This window comes from Penicillium crustosum (genome assembly GCF_028827405.1).
Source record: "Penicillium crustosum strain IBT 35664 chromosome Unknown utg000001l_segment0_segment0, whole genome shotgun sequence".
NCBI classification, from domain to species: Eukaryota; Fungi; Ascomycota; class Eurotiomycetes; order Eurotiales; family Aspergillaceae; genus Penicillium; species Penicillium crustosum.
In genome coordinates this window covers 6,023,338-6,038,656 of record NW_026623122.1, presented here as the reverse complement: position 1 = coordinate 6,038,656, position 15,319 = coordinate 6,023,338, and the positions used below count along the sequence as shown (strand labels likewise).

General features: G+C 46.9%; 6 protein-coding genes across 6 annotated transcripts; 3 read left to right on the top strand and 3 right to left on the bottom strand.

Annotated features, from left to right (window-relative positions):
* Nucleotides 1–40: 40 nt before the first annotated feature.
* On the bottom strand, nucleotides 41–1,645 carry N7487_002272 (uncharacterized protein; the record flags this gene model as incomplete). Its single annotated transcript, XM_056870019.1, has 1 exon — nucleotides 41–1,645. The coding sequence occupies one exon, from the start codon at nucleotides 1,643–1,645 to the stop codon at nucleotides 41–43; it is 1,605 nt and encodes a 534-aa protein (XP_056734803.1).
* A 2,524-nt stretch (nucleotides 1,646–4,169) lies between these two features.
* On the top strand, nucleotides 4,170–5,844 carry N7487_002271 (flavin monoamine oxidase family protein; the record flags this gene model as incomplete). Its single annotated transcript, XM_056870018.1, has 2 exons — nucleotides 4,170–4,485; nucleotides 4,565–5,844. The coding sequence occupies 2 exons, from the start codon at nucleotides 4,170–4,172 to the stop codon at nucleotides 5,842–5,844; spliced, it is 1,596 nt and encodes a 531-aa protein (XP_056734802.1).
* Nucleotides 5,845–8,191: 2,347 nt separating this feature from the next.
* Nucleotides 8,192–9,933, top strand: N7487_002270 (uncharacterized protein; the record flags this gene model as incomplete). The annotated part of the gene is made up of 2 exons (XM_056870017.1): nucleotides 8,192–8,833; nucleotides 8,893–9,933. The coding sequence occupies 2 exons, from the start codon at nucleotides 8,192–8,194 to the stop codon at nucleotides 9,931–9,933; spliced, it is 1,683 nt and encodes a 560-aa protein (XP_056734801.1).
* Nucleotides 9,934–10,367: 434 nt separating this feature from the next.
* Nucleotides 10,368–11,034, top strand: N7487_002269 (GNAT family N-acetyltransferase; the record flags this gene model as incomplete). Its single annotated transcript, XM_056870016.1, has 2 exons — nucleotides 10,368–10,516; nucleotides 10,581–11,034. The coding sequence occupies 2 exons, from the start codon at nucleotides 10,368–10,370 to the stop codon at nucleotides 11,032–11,034; spliced, it is 603 nt and encodes a 200-aa protein (XP_056734800.1).
* A 210-nt stretch (nucleotides 11,035–11,244) lies between these two features.
* On the bottom strand, nucleotides 11,245–13,176 carry N7487_002268 (GMC family oxidoreductase; the record flags this gene model as incomplete). The annotated part of the gene is made up of 1 exon (XM_056870015.1): nucleotides 11,245–13,176. One exon carries the CDS (start codon nucleotides 13,174–13,176, stop codon nucleotides 11,245–11,247), a length of 1,932 nt encoding a protein of 643 aa, XP_056734799.1.
* Nucleotides 13,177–14,618: 1,442 nt separating this feature from the next.
* On the bottom strand, nucleotides 14,619–15,289 carry N7487_002267 (uncharacterized protein; the record flags this gene model as incomplete). The annotated part of the gene is made up of 2 exons (XM_056870014.1): nucleotides 14,619–14,747; nucleotides 14,882–15,289. 2 exons carry the CDS (start codon nucleotides 15,287–15,289, stop codon nucleotides 14,619–14,621), a joined length of 537 nt encoding a protein of 178 aa, XP_056734798.1.
* Nucleotides 15,290–15,319: the final 30 nt, after the last annotated feature.

Genomic DNA, 15,319 nt, shown 5'->3' with positions numbered 1-15,319 from the left:
GGAATATATAAGGATAATGGCGAGCCAGACAAACCCTCAACTAAGAAGGTCCATCACGAAGCAGCAGGAAAGCTTCGTACTGCTTCCGAGTCATCTTCCGACACTTCTTGCCCCAGTAAATCATCGGGATAGTGGTCATAATAAAGCAGAAGCTCAAAACACCAATCGCAATGAAAACCTGGGCAAGACTTTGGGCATCCAACCAATTCTGAGCCGTGAATGTGAAGAGACAACCAATAGTGTTGTTGATGACAGAGACACCGACCATGCCCTCCAGCACCATATCCGGGTACGCATCCATGAGATACGCCATGCTAAGATCGCCCGCACAACCCCAGCCGAAACCAATGAAACCCAGTCCAAGATATGGCATATGCCAGTCCCAGCCTTTATCCGAGCTGATGCCGAAGAGCATGAGGCCAGCAGGGCCAATAAATGCAACAGGCAATAGGAGCCAAAGACGCTGCTCAGCCTCGAAGATGCCATTGTTTCGCTTGGCCATCCACATCACAAAGAAGTCGGAGAACCATCCACCATAAATGCAGCCGAGGACTGACCCGATTAGGGTGGGTACGTTCATGATACCGACTGCGGCATCGGTGTAGTACCAGGGCGCCTCGTACCAATTGTCTGTCTCAACGGTGAGGTAGAAGGTCAACCAGGCGTCTTGGGCACCCCATTGAAGGCCTGAGTAGAGGACTGCCGGGAAGGTGAAGATGCGCAGTGTGTGCAACAAGCGACGGCAATACTGCTTGAAGCCAGTCCCAACCAGAGTTGGCGATGGGGTGATTAGGGCGATGCGCTGGAAATACGTCTTTCCTTTTTCCTGACCGCATTCCTCGTCAAGTTCACGGTCGGAGGGTGTCGGCTGCACGCTCGCAATCGGTCCCTCCTTTTTATCCAGTGCGACATCATTCGATGTGCGTTCAGCATTGCTAGGGGATGCATCATGCCCGTGAATAGGGTTGTTCCGATCGAAAGACGTTTCCTCCAATGTGAAGTAAAAGATAACGATCAAGGCCCCGGATATAATGACAGCAAGCCAGCCTACCCATCTCCATCCCAGGGGAGAGTCGACGATAAAGCTGGACACCATGGGTCCCATGAAGGTACCGATACTGGTGGCAAGAACGTATAAACCCAGTACCAGACCTCTTTGATGCTGAAAGAACAGATCAGAAAGAGATAGCTGGGCAAGCGCCTCGGCACAGGATTCGGAGGCGCCGACAAAAAATTGACTCCAGATGTTGTCGCTGACATTTTGTGTGCGAGCTAGCCCGATGGAGCCAACGACGGAAAACACCAGACAAATCAGGTAAGAGATACGTCTTCCATATAAGAAAGGTGCTGGACCGAGTAGCAATGTGGTATATCCAATGGCAACAAACAAGACGCCTGCGGCAATGTTGATCTGGTCCCACGTGATACCCAGTTCAGCGTTCATGCCATTGCCAGCGCTGCTGGCATCATTGGCGGTTGCGGCGGTCAGGGCAACAAACACAAGGACCAAAAGTGAATGCCAATACCGTCTCCAGATGCTCCAGTTCAGTGGATCATTTGGAGAATTGGTGGGTGTGGGAATTAATGCGACCTCCCCGTCAACGCAAATGCGCTCAGTGCCATTGAGTAGTAGGTCGTCTTCCATTGTTAAATTCAAAATCGGAATCTGATTAAAACCCGACCTGGCAAGCCAGTCATGCTGGAGACATTTTATTGAGAAAAGAGAGTCTCTATGAGATGAGGAGAAAAGAAAAGAAAAGGGAAAATGGCGAGGATAAGAATTTTCGACATGTGGGGCGGTCCTGGAAGAGATAAGCCTTGGAACAACGGGCTAAGCATTTCCAAGGACAACTTAATACATTTCCTTTGTTTATTACATAGATATACTTTATTTCACTTTATATACTCCGCATATCAAATCAGATTGGTTTAGATTATATCCGAAAAAATATATTTGCCTTTAGGGCGGTTCCAGATAGCTGCCGTGGACCTCAAGTGGGCTTATCATGACCCCATATCCCCTCCCGATGTCAACTTCTGGTCGTGTGACCCTTATTTACTCCAAAACCTCGAACCCGAATGTGAAGTTACAACTTAGAATGGCACAGTCTTTTGAAAATTTCCCCATGTAACAGCTATAGGCCATGTGTGACGCATTCTGGCGATGGGGGAGCTCCGGGGTTCCAAGCTAGAGATCACTTGGCATCCGAGTATGTAACTTGGTTTTCCATAGTATCATTCGTTTTTTTCCTAGGCGTTTTTAAGTGGGAAATTAAGATAATATTGGAACGACAAGACATCATTTGGTTAGCTTAGCATCCTCAAACAGCGCACTTGGGTTGACCAGACCTCTAGGAGAAATCCTCTAGTCAACAATCTATCAAAGCCCAAAGCTTAAGACTACAAATAGTACGCATAATTAGTGCTTATCGGAGCTTCATAGCAGTTACGTGACAGTAATTTAGTCTATTGAAGCTCGAATATACGCCACGTCGTCGAATCCAAGCCTTGGTTTACAAGTTCAACAGATAGCCGTAGTTGGGCGAGAGAGCACACCCCCGTATCTTTCCACTTCCTCAAGCTAGGCCTACCTAGGTAGGTCCATGCCTATCTGTATGCATATTAGGATCTGCGTTTTAACCATATCATTCTCTGACATCAAACGATCTGGCGTTCACGGGGGTATCACATCTCTCATTGGTCAACACTGTTTTGATGCAACATCTAACGTGATCCTGCACGTTGAGAAATACGATACCGTGTGGAAACTGGAGATAGGAGATTTAGCAGAGGAAACCCATGTCATTTCCACTCGATAGAAGGGGCAGGAATATCAAGCGGTGATGATTCGGTTTTGATTTTCAAAGTTGTATCTTCTTACTGAGAGTACAAGAAACATCTATGAATTCTTTTTAGAGCTGTATCAACCTCTTGCGGCATAATGTAAAATTAGCTGGGCAGTTCGCTAAGGCAAACTTGGAATGTATTGGTGCAGGAGCAACCTTCGAAGTGCTTGGGGAGTATGTGACTGATTGGGAAGGCAGCTGCCCAGGCGGGAAAGTCACCTTGAGTCACACGCCCCTTCTGTATTGGAATGTTGTTTACTCCTTACCTTTCTCCTTTTCCTTCTTCTTTCCGACGATTCCACTAATCTAAGACTGAACAATAAATTTACTTTCAGATCTTTTTTCTGCTTCTCGCTATCTCTGAAACAAACTGCAACGCTAACTCGGCGTCCGTTCTGCAAAGTCGTCATTGTTAACCTTAGAAACCCCATCGGTGGGCTCCAAGGCCACGATCCGGGATGTTATCTACATCGTTGATCTAATTGGACGTTATTTAGGGCTCACGTGGGCAATCCCGGCCAACCGAGTCAAATGTCACTTGTGATTTGTCGGTCGATGCGGGTACATGCGGGCAGGATGTGGGTCTGATCAGATTTGGGGGACATCCATGGATGAAGACATGAATCACTACGGAGTAAGGGGAATGGAATGACAATAAAACCGTCTCCTACTCGAAGAATTTGACTATGTCAAAAAAATACCTTGGAATACTACCTTTGTAGATTCCCTCCAAGGGTTCCCCTCACAGCCTATCGCAATGAATAGCGACCACTGCGGACTTTTGCTTTTATTGGCGGTTTAAGATTTACCGCTTCTTTCTCCGCCCTTTTCAAAGTTATTTCCCTACTACCTACGGAGTACTTTGTAGGTAATTATTGTTATATGCCTAGGTGTATCAAACTGATGACAAGTCTTGTAAAGAAAGTGGGTAATAACCAAAATAATCGGTCGTTTATATGACCTCCATATTTAAATATAGGATATGATTCCAACTATTTTGTTATCTTCTCAATATCCACTTGAAATGACATTTGAAATATTTGTAAGTAATCCATATTTCCTATATAGGAAAGTACATCTCCATATCTAATATATGGATCTACATATCCATGTGACTACAAGTGCTTATCCAATTGGTTATTACCCCATAATAACCTAGAAAACTACGTAGATAGCCAATTTTCTGCTGGCAATAAAAGCCAATAAGACCAAAGCCCCCCCATGGTCACTATGCACTGCGATAACACAGCCTAAACCCCCTCAACTTCTGTTCAACGTGCTCCTTGTTTTTGATCACTGTTTACTCAATAACTTCCACATCGAATGTCAACTTGTCAACTCAGAATGGCTCAATCTTTCCACCTTTCTTCTCCCATCAAGGGCATTAATCCCATAAAACCTAGTAATTGTTGCTCCGACCTGGTTGCGCTCGATGTGACTCCAAAGGAGTTGATCGAGGGAACACACGCAGCGAGGTCGGAGCGCAAGAAGGTGATTGTGGTGGGCGCTGGCATTTCTGGACTGCATGCCGCAGCTGTCCTGCACCGCCATGGTTGTGAAGTGGTGATATTAGAAGCACGCGATCGCATTGGTGGAAGAATCTTGACCAGCCGAAAGGGTGACCATGTCCGAGATATTGGTAAGATAACGATACGAACCTGAAACGGAGATCGGAATAGGGGGTGCGAGCAAAACGAGATTGTGCTGATAGTCAAAAGGTGCCGCTTGGATGCATGAAACTTCCCAGAACATCCTGGTGAAACTCATTCCCCAGCTATCTATCCCGTATTATTATGACGATGGCGTTCCTCTGTACTTCACCAGAGAAGGCCGAACTGGATCCCAGTTCAAAGCTAAGAAAGTCGCAGACGAGTTCGCGGATTACTGCGAGTGGTTCTACGAAACTAACCCGGAGGCTGAGGACCGTCCTGTCCACGAATTCGCGAAAGAGTTCGTCCTCCAACACCAGCTCATCACCGAAGATGAGCGTGATTGGGCTCCGCAGGCTGTCCGCGAGGTAGAATTGTGGATCGGCACTAGTACGGATCAAGCATCGTCCAAACATCTCTCTTACTTCATTACCGAGCGCAATCTGTATATGAAGGGCGGATATGATCGGATCGTGAACTGGACTGCAGAGTCTCTCCGAAGCGATCCGAGCATCATCAGACTCAACCACCATGTCGAGGACGTGGAGTGGAACGAAGACGGGACCGCACCAGCTCAAGTCCGGTACAAGGATGCTGCTGGTGAAATCGGGTTCATCGGGGGAGATGCAGTTATCATGACTAGCCCCCTGGGAGTCTATCACCACAACCTCATCTCATTCAACCCGCCCTTGCCGAGTGACATCCAAGAGGGCATGTCCAAGTTCAGCTACGGCGCCTTGGGCAAAGTGTTTTTTGAATTCGCCGACGTTTTCTGGTCAAAGGAGAATGACCAGTTTGTCTTCTACCCATCTCCGCCAGATGAATCGGATGCTTCGTCCGGGTCATCTGTGCAGTCCACCCCCAGCATACTCTCCATCGGAGAGAATGATAACATCCTCAACTACGCCACCGTGACAATCAACCTATGGATTATGACGGGCAGCAAAGAGCTGTGCGTACAGATTGCCGAGCCTCTGACTCAACGCATCGAGAGCATGCAAGATCCGAAGGAGATATATCTATTTTTTGAACCACTTTTCAAATTATTCCGTACAGAACCCTACAAGGCTTTGCCCCGTCTGATCAATGTTGAAACTACACATTGGACCCAGGACCCGCTGGCTGGGTATGGGAGTTACTCCGCCGACAAGGTTGGAGATGAGCCGCAGCTTCTGGTTGATGCGTTGGAAAACCACAAAGCCAGTCGCTTGCAGTTTGCCGGTGAGCATTGTACTCTTGTTGGTAATGGCTGCGTGCATGGTGCTTACAAGTCGGGTGAAACCGCTGCAATCAACCTGCTCGAGAGCTTTGGAATTCCGTATGATGGTGTTGCCCTTACATTGAAATGAAGTGCATTCTCCGGGTCCGAGGAGACTTGGGCTGCAGGATCTACTTGGTCATATTTCGGTTATCTATTAGACACAAAGTTTCACCGGGTGGTTGGACTCGGAAACCTTGTGTATTATCTTGATTAATGTCAAATAAATGTACCTAGGTATCAACCCAATGGGTAAATCAGTTATCCCCGGACGATTTTGGAAGTGTTTGGACAGAATTTCACATTCCCACTTCTCGTTGCTCAATGAAACGATCATTCTGACCTCCGCAACAAGCCGTTAAGTGTAATTATATGATGACAGAGTAATTTAGGGATTGGCTGAATAGCTTGGGAGATGGTATTGCGGGATCAAAAACTAGGATATGACCACATGATCTTGTGGCACTTAATTCTACATAAGCAGTGGCCTGAATTTTGCTGACATCCACAACAATTTGGATAGAGATACTGGTCTTTGAAATATTGAGTTCAGAGAAATCCTTCGGAAGGAGCTAGTCCAATGGTGGCTATAACGCTCTACCACTGCGCAACCCGCATAATTAAGCCATGGAGACTGACCACCAAGAGCTACCGGACGATTGTACAAAGCAAGAACCTGATATCAACCATATGGATCAATATAGCAAAATCAGCGTTGTATCACTGAACTACCACCATATCTTTACTACCATGCCTGTATGGAACATAGTACAATCATCACTAACACGCTTATACACTTCTCGGAGACGCCCCCAAATATCCATAACGGTTTGCTCATCATATATGCGATAGAACACATGCCATTCGAGCGGAAATCCATAAAAAGCATAGTCTTATACCGTACCGAAAGAGGCGTTGTGGGTTAGTTAATAAAAATGAGGATCAGGGATTTCTCTTTCCTTGCCTTGGCCCTCTTGGCCTTCTTCTTAGGCGTTGCTGCGGTATCAGGAGTTTCTGGGGCCTTGTACTTCAGTGGAACCTTCTGCAAAGTGATAGAAGTATTGCCGTCCACATCACCGTCATTCTTATGCTTGTCCTTGCACTTGCCAATGAAATGTTTACGAACGCCGACGTTGCGAGCTTGATGGGGGCTGGGCTTTATGAAGGGTTTGATGTGGTTTAATTTGACATATTTCAAACGAAAATGCCTGTCTTTCGACTATTGTAAAATATCAGCCGTGGAGGAATAGATCCCCATATAAATATGGGGGCCCCAGAGACCCTAATTGCATAAAGCTCTGGCACCCCAATCGAACAATTCGCATCCGGTATATACATGTACATATTCAGAGCTCTCGGTCTATCGCTGCCCTTTCGATATAAATCCATTTAGTTCTCTTTTCCTCACGTGCATAAAAATAATACATATATATGGACATTTAACTAGGAAGTTATATGTCACCAGATGTATAATAGTTAATGTATAGAAAAAGAGAGATAAATTACATGTTAGCCAAACCCTTGAAATGTAAAGGAGTCAAAGGAAAGAGAGAGAAAGATTAAAAATGAATAAGGTGAATTGAAGTGAAAGAGGTCATATATAGTAGCATACACCAAAGCCTCGGAAAAGAGAGACTTGCCATCTAATATGCATGCATTATATGCAACCTTAGAAGATGGAATAGAGAAACAAATCATCCTTTTAGAATGGAGAAGATGCTAGGATAAAACGCCACATATATGGCTACATCAATCCTGGAACCTGTGGCTCCTACGGTGGGGTGGGTGCAATGATATGTTTCTTCTCCGCAAGACTTAATAGTAACAGTGGAATAATAATAACTCACTACACTGGATAAAACCCCATCTTCGAGAATGTAAAAGTCTAGACTGTAATTCGTTTCTATTTTGCTTTTATATTCTCATCAAACCGCCCACCCGGGACTATATTACAATATAAGATGCCTATCGCGGCTGAAGCGGTCCAACTTCCAAGCTCCACAACACTCATAGAGGATTCTGAAACGCGACACATGTATCCATCTGGCGATAGTCCCGGATCAATCCAAATCTGACAAAGCGTGGCCCACTCTTGCGGGAGATGCTCCACATCTGGGCAGCAGATGAGGACCCCGGGAGTAAATAGATGCCCTATTTAAACCCCGCTGAAAAGTTTCTTTTTTCTTTCCTTTTTTTCGTTTTACGCGAAAGCCGCCTTTTAATAAGAGACCCGGTCCAGTAGCCAACAGTAACATGTGGATTGCAAATTCGCCGTTTATAAGTAGCTGTTATTGCCCAACTATATATACCTGGGGGCCACAATCTGCGCAATCGAAAGAAGAATTAGTTATGTGCAAAAGTACGAGCAGTAATAATGTTATTACATATCTTAGGTCTTTTCCTTTCCAAGGATTTTGTGTCACGCCACGGGGTTTGCAATGTCACCTGTTATAACGACCCATCTGTTGAAGGACGCCAATGGCATTAATACCCCAATTGCGTCCAACTCAAAAGTTCCAAACTACGAAGACGACGAAATGAGGGAAAATAACGACATAGAGAATGCTGCGGGCCAACTCAAGGAGGTTCGTGAGTTCAGACAGGGTCTCCATCAGCGACACATCCAGATGATTGCTCTCGCCGGTACGGTGGGGACGGGTATTTTCCTCAGTTCGGGCCGTGCCATTGTGGAAGCTGGACCATTGGGTGCGTTCTTGGCATATACAATCATCGGTGCTACTGTTTCGAGTGTCGTCTTCGCTGTTGGTGAGATGGGAGCTCTGGTACCTCTAAATGGCGGTGTTATTCGATACGCAGAAATCTTCTGTGACCCCGCGCTAGCGTTCGCCAACGGGTGGAACCAGGTATACTCCTATGCTGTATCGATCCCTTCGGAAATTGTCGCTGCGGCTGTCATCATTGAATTCTGGATCACGATCAACAACGCAATATGGATCACGGTGCTTGGATTTCTTATGCTTTCTACCGCGTTTGTCTTTGTTCGCGTATATGGAGAGCTTGAGTTTGGATTTTCTATTCTCAAGATCATGCTCATTATCGGTATAAACATAATGGCTCTGGTGATTGCTCCCTTCAAGCCTGGAATACGTTTACCTTGCGTGCTAATTCATTTTGATAGGTGATCACCTGCGGCGGCGCTCCGAATGGCGAGTCTATCGGATTTGCCTACTGGAAAGCCCCCTATGGCCCCTTCGTCCAGTACTTGGGAGTAGGCGGGTCCCTTGGCCGGTTTTTAGGATTTTGGAAAACTTTCGACAACGCTCTCTTCGCCTACTCTGGTATCGAAAACTTCACTCTCGCAGCAGCCGAGACTCGAAACCCCCGTCATGCTATTCCCATGGCCGCCAGACGTATCTTCATTCGCATCTTGATGTTCTACGTGATAACAATCTTCATGGTCGGTCTGATTGTTTCGTCTGCCGATCCAAATCTTCTGGGTTCGTCGGGGACAGCCTCGCAGTCTCCTTTCGTTATCGCAGCCCGCCATGCTGGTATTAAGGTGGTTCCTTCGATCATCAACGCAGTTGTTCTCACCTCAGCATGGTCTTCCGGAAACAGCAATATCTTGGGTGGTTCCAGAATCCTGTACGGTATGGCAACCCAGGGTCACGCCCCTGCTGTCTTCAAACGTATCAACCGCTTTGGTATCCCTTGGGTCGCTGTTGCTCTCTATGCCGTGTTCATGTCACTTGGATACATGAGTCTTTCCGATTCGGCTAGTACGGTATTCACATGGCTGCAGAATCTTGTTTCTATCTCGACCCTAGTGAACTTGATCTGTATCTGCATTGTCTATCTCAGATTCTACTATGGATGCAAGACGCAGGGAATTGATAGGTTTAAGGAGCTCCCATGGGCAGCACCTTTTCAGCCATACATAACTTGGATCTCGTTGGTCATATATATCGTTCTTTTTTTCACCGGAGGTTTTACGACATTTATGCGCGGTCATTGGAGTACTGCAACCTTTGTTTCGACATATTTCAACCTGCCGTTCATCCTTATCGTGTACTTCGCCCACAAATTTTGGGCGAAGACGAAGATCATCCCACTGGCGGCCATTCCCATTCGGCCTTTCATCGAAAGCTGGCACAAAAATCCCGAGCCGGAACCTAAGCCGAAGCGTGGGCTCAGGAAACTCAATATTTTGTGGTCATGATTTGCACTATGTTGGCAAATTAAACCCTGTGACATGTTCTGCCTTCACCGTGAACCTGATGTCGAACCGGACCGGTCCTAAGTCAGTAACCCTGCGGAATTTAGGGTTCAGTGGCCACCGGCGATGCGGGGTCCGGTTTCGGGCATCGAAAACCTATTGTCATGGCTACCTTAAAATAAAAAGTTCTACTCCGTACCTTGCTTCAAACTGTCATTGTTGGGAGTCTTTGTAGAAAATCATAAAAGCTCACACATTAAATACATATACAGTGACTCACTCCAGTATTCGGGATGCCGATACAAAGACTTTGATTTGTGAGTCAATCGGGCTCCAGGACTGGCTTAGCGCTGCCGTCCAATTTTCCTATTTATTTCTTTACCATCTTCATGTTCAAGAATATTCTCCGAAATATAAAGAAATAAAATATTTTCAATATGGGCCTACCTGAACAACCCACCTACGTGATCGTCCCATCACCAGGGCCCTCAATTGAGAGTGACCGACTCCTTCTTCGGCCAATTACCGACGCCGATGCTGCCGCACTGTTCGCCATTCGTTCCCGGCCCGAAGTCGCAGAAATGAAGTGAGTAAAGATCATCGCCTACGTAGGTATTGATGAGGAATGTCCACAATGCTAACTCTACCAGCCACCCCAAAACTCCATTCAAATCAATTGAAGAAACCCGTGAATGGATGGCAACAAAGATCTTCACAAGTGGTCCCTCCGATATTATTGGCCGTTCATTTAATTATGCCATTGTGGACAAGTCAATCCCGGAAACAGAAGAACGAGTCGTCGGATCCCTTAGCATCAATCAAGTGGACCCCTTCCCTGAAATTGGATATGCAGTGCATCCATCTTCTTGGGGGAAAGGGTACGCAACAGAGGCTTTGCAATTGATGTTGAAGATGTGGTGGAATTTGGCACGGCGAACAATTGATGGCGAAGATACCCCGGCAGAGGTCGAGAAGGCCTTTGCTCTATGTGAGAAGAGGAACCGTGGGAGTTGCCGTGTCCTAGAAAAGTGTGGATTCAAGGTTGTCGGTGATTTCGAAGAAGAGGGGAACGATCTTTTTATTTTTGCGTTAGAGCGACCATAAATTCAAACATACATATAACTAAGCCCTGGAATACATCGGCGTTATTGAAGAAATATATGTCCGTTTCTGAGAATGTCTCTGAGTGAAAAAATTCCGCTGAAAATTAATTGCCGCATTCCAAAAGACCAGACATTGGTCAGATATGTACACACGGGAGATCCACGATTTGAATCTTGGTCATTATAATATAGGGGTAGTAAATAAATAAGCTCACTGACTCGCTTTCGCTGCATCAAGAATCACATCAGCTGCCTTTTCAGCCACCAAGAAAGTGGAAAGAGCAGTGAACGTTCCGGGGATACGGGGATACACAGAGGCATCCACAACACGAAGGCCTGATACGCCGCGAACTTGGAAATTGGAATCCAAAACAGCCATGGGATCATCATCAGATCCAATGGGGCAAGTACAGGAAGCATGGTGACCCCAGGCGGTATTCTTAATGTAGTCATGGATCTCTTCATCGGTCTTGACATCATCACCAGGGAGGACCTCAGACACATCAACCAACTGGCGGTCGAAGGCGCCACGCGCAACACCAATGGCCTCAGTGATAGCCTCCAGATCCTTTTGATAGTCACCAGAGCCAGTGTCAAAGTAATTGAAAGTAATATCGGGCATATCGAGCGGATCGGCAGAACGGAGCATCACAGTCCCAGCAGCGTTACGAGGGTGGGCCTTTAGAACAGCCCAAGTGAACCAGTCATGGCGCTCGGTGATATTGACGCCGTATCCAGGGAAGTATCCGCGGAAGTTGATAGGACCGCCGAACACAAACACATCGAAGCTATCATCTGCGGTGACAGAGCTCTTATAGAGCATTGCAGCTCCGAATCCATTGGATGAATAGATTCCGTGGTTACCAAGAACCGGCTTATTCCAACGGTCAAGACAGGGATCATCACCATGATTGAACGTGCATCCATCAAGCGCTGTGAAGTTCTTAGGGACATGACCTTGCACGGCAGTCTCGTAGTGGTCTTGCAAATTTGTACCCACGCCGGGAAGGTTGGAGATAACCTTGATTCCGAATTTCTGGAGCTCCTCTGCTGGTCCAACACCACTGAGCTTCAGGATTTGAGGCGAGTTGTACACGCCACCGGAGACGATGACTTCGCGCGAAGCTGCTGCTGAGCCTGGTGTTCCCTTGCCCGCCGTCTTAGAGCGGGGGCTAGCGCTGTACAGATACTTCCCGTCGAGGAACTCGACGCCTGTTGCGCGGGGAGGGGTGCTCTCGTCAAAGGTGACCTTAGTCACATGGCAGTTCATACGGATGTCAAGTGGGAATTTCTTGGAGCCGTCGGCATTCTTCGCATCCCTAACGGTGGTCACGAACTCACGAGGGCCGTTACGAGAGCTTTCATCGGATGCTAGGGGGACTTGATAGTATCCCGGTGAGGTATCGCGGTGCTTTGCGGCCGAGTTTGCGTCTCCTGCGAGTAGAGTACCGATGTTGAAAACTGACTTGGTCACATTGCCTAGGGAAAATGCTCCACCAAGCAGCAAGCTTAGAAGTTGGGGGTCTTCTAGAACAATGCTTAGTGGTGCGGTCTCGGTGCTTAACCAACCATCATAGCCGTGGCCCTTGAGTAATGGGAGTAGATAGCGGTTGTTCTCCATGCGCTTGAAGTACTTGCGCATGTTGTCGGGTGACCATGATCCATCCCCGGTAAGTGTGGCAAGGTATTCGAAATCAGAGTCGTGCGGGTAGACGGTAACAAGTGCGTTGTGTGCCGTGCAACCACCAAGGGTTCCGGTACGGGGATAAAGTGTGCCTTTCATCGTGGACCCCGCCGGTGGATTTAAGCCCGTGTACTCTTTGCCGTCCGGAGTTTCGTACGTTGTCTTGAAGTCAAGCCTTTGCCGAGACTCATCGGCGTAGTGCTTGACGTAAAAGTTCCATGCCAAAGCTTCATCCTCAGAAGCGGTCGCAGAGAAAGCAGGGACAGTATAGTTCAAATTCGCTCCTTGGTCGTCTCCAGCTTCAATAAGAAGCGTGCGATGACCTGCCAAGGCGAGTCGCGCCGCTAAAGGACCACCTCCTGCCCCAGAGCCAACCACGATGTACTCATAGCCCGATAGCTCTACGGCCTTGACAATAGCAGCAAGCGCGGCTACGCCAAGAAGGCGACCAAAAATCATGACGAATATAGCGTTATGAGACGAGTCAAATGAGCGGAAACAATTCGACTAAGATGGTAGGTCCTATTATCTTTATACCCCTGCTCCCGTGATAGGCCTAGGGAAATCATTAGCCCAATGCCATGTTTTTTTCATTGCTAAAAACGGAATCAATAGTCAAGCGAGATTGAGCTTTTGACGATCTGATGACAAGTCTGGCATATCCTATTGGCAGCCCTTGGCTGACCCCACAAACCCCCCACCCCCCCATCACCTACTAGTAGGGGCCTGTATTCACGCAGTGCGAGCATCCTCACCACGGTGAATGTCAGTGAATGTCACGAAACGGCTGTCGCGGGATGGGGTCGCGATTGAAATAGTCACCGAGTACTACTGTAGGCTACAACAGCAAACACAACGAGGTGAAGTGGAGTCGCGCGAGTTCTTTGATGGCAAGAGTTTGGACGACCAATCATTGCAATATACAATTCACAGCGCTGTGGAAGTGCTTTATTGAAAGCTGTTCCAATCAAGTCTTTTTCAATAATATTCAAAATCTGCGTCTATATTTTCAAGACGGCTACACATCCAATGTGGTGTGAGGTCCCACTATAGGGGCTGAAGTTTACGAGCAAAAAAAAGAGAATAGTTAGTTAGAGACCATGAAGATTATATAACATACCATGGCTTTCTTTTTATCACTTTTTATAACATTTGTTGCATGCTCCACCTAGATACTACAATCTAAGTCTTATAGAAGTCATTCCAAGGTTGCCATCCTCCATTTGTTCTAAATTATCTGCCGTATGGACCTCATCTGTAAAGACCTGCATTTGCGGCCCGATCCAAAATTCGATGAGCTCGCATGATATTGCCTCATAATTCTCATTTATATTGATCATTTACTGTGATGAGTATGCTTATTGCACTAAACGGCACTATGTACTACTGCATCTGCTTCATAAATCCGGGGTTCGAGGGCGGAAATTAAGATCGACACTTTAGCAACTCTATCCCGCATCATAGATTAATTAACCGCCTATTCTTGCTTAGCTAGGACATGTGGCAATTCAGCTCGAGATACGGGGAACCCGAGAAAGGGATACCGTCGGTTTATAGAGGAGTAGCATTGGTATCGAGGTTTTCAGGGTTCGATGATTATTTTTGTTGCAGCGCTTTCTTCTTTAGGACTCGACCCACTTGCCCTTGAAATCGAATGCCCACTATAACCGAAAGTGGTTGTATGTACCGAGTATCTTCACGCATCAGGGTCCGCGTGCGGGTGCACAAATTATTTCATGTCCTGGTTATAAACCCCCATCGAAGGACAAATCCCTCGAAGACCGTGTCCGACCGATAGATGAACGAAAATGTGGTGGACATTTCAAGGAAGATTTCATAAAATATGCAAGGAACTATTTCTAGGAAAAGAGACCAGGCTCAACCACTGATTTAATCCACCATCACAGTTTAATTGCGTGAAGGTAAGCGACAACCTCATTGCTAAAAATATTGTCACGGCGAAGTTGATCGGCAGACTCGACAATCCATGTCTGGCAGTCCCTCTGGATGACTTTCCTACCTGGCTTGGACTAGAACATTCGAATTAGCATATATATCCAAGTGACACAATAGAGAGCCATGTATAAATCCTGGTGAGTGTGGCTTTAAGTGCGGACACATCCATGGCATTCATTCTAGGGGACAGGTTGGGGATGAATCTCACCCCGTCACTGACTGTGTTCAGACTTTTCCCTGGAGCTTTGACCTCGTAAGCACTCCTCTCGAAGCCACAGACAGGCGCATTGTCGATTTTATATTCTCCGTCGTTAAGCATAGCCTTCTCGTTAAAGTAGTTTGCGTCGACCCACTGCAGCGGGACCCTCGTCGAAGGAATGTCTTCGGTTGTTTGCAAGTTTTCACTACGCTTGATTTCGAACTCGAAGCCACTTCTCACATTGCCGGTCGCATGTATCTTTACGCCGATATCAGGGTCCGTGTGCGACCGAACAAAGTACGCCCAGTGATCTTTGAAGGGCGATCCGTTCCAGATCAGCAACTCCACCATAAAAGCCCCAGTAGGGCCTGTCAGCGGCACTGCGGGTTTGGCACCTGGAGATATGGAAGTATTCATAGCGAGTAGAGAAGACTTAAGGGAAGGAAA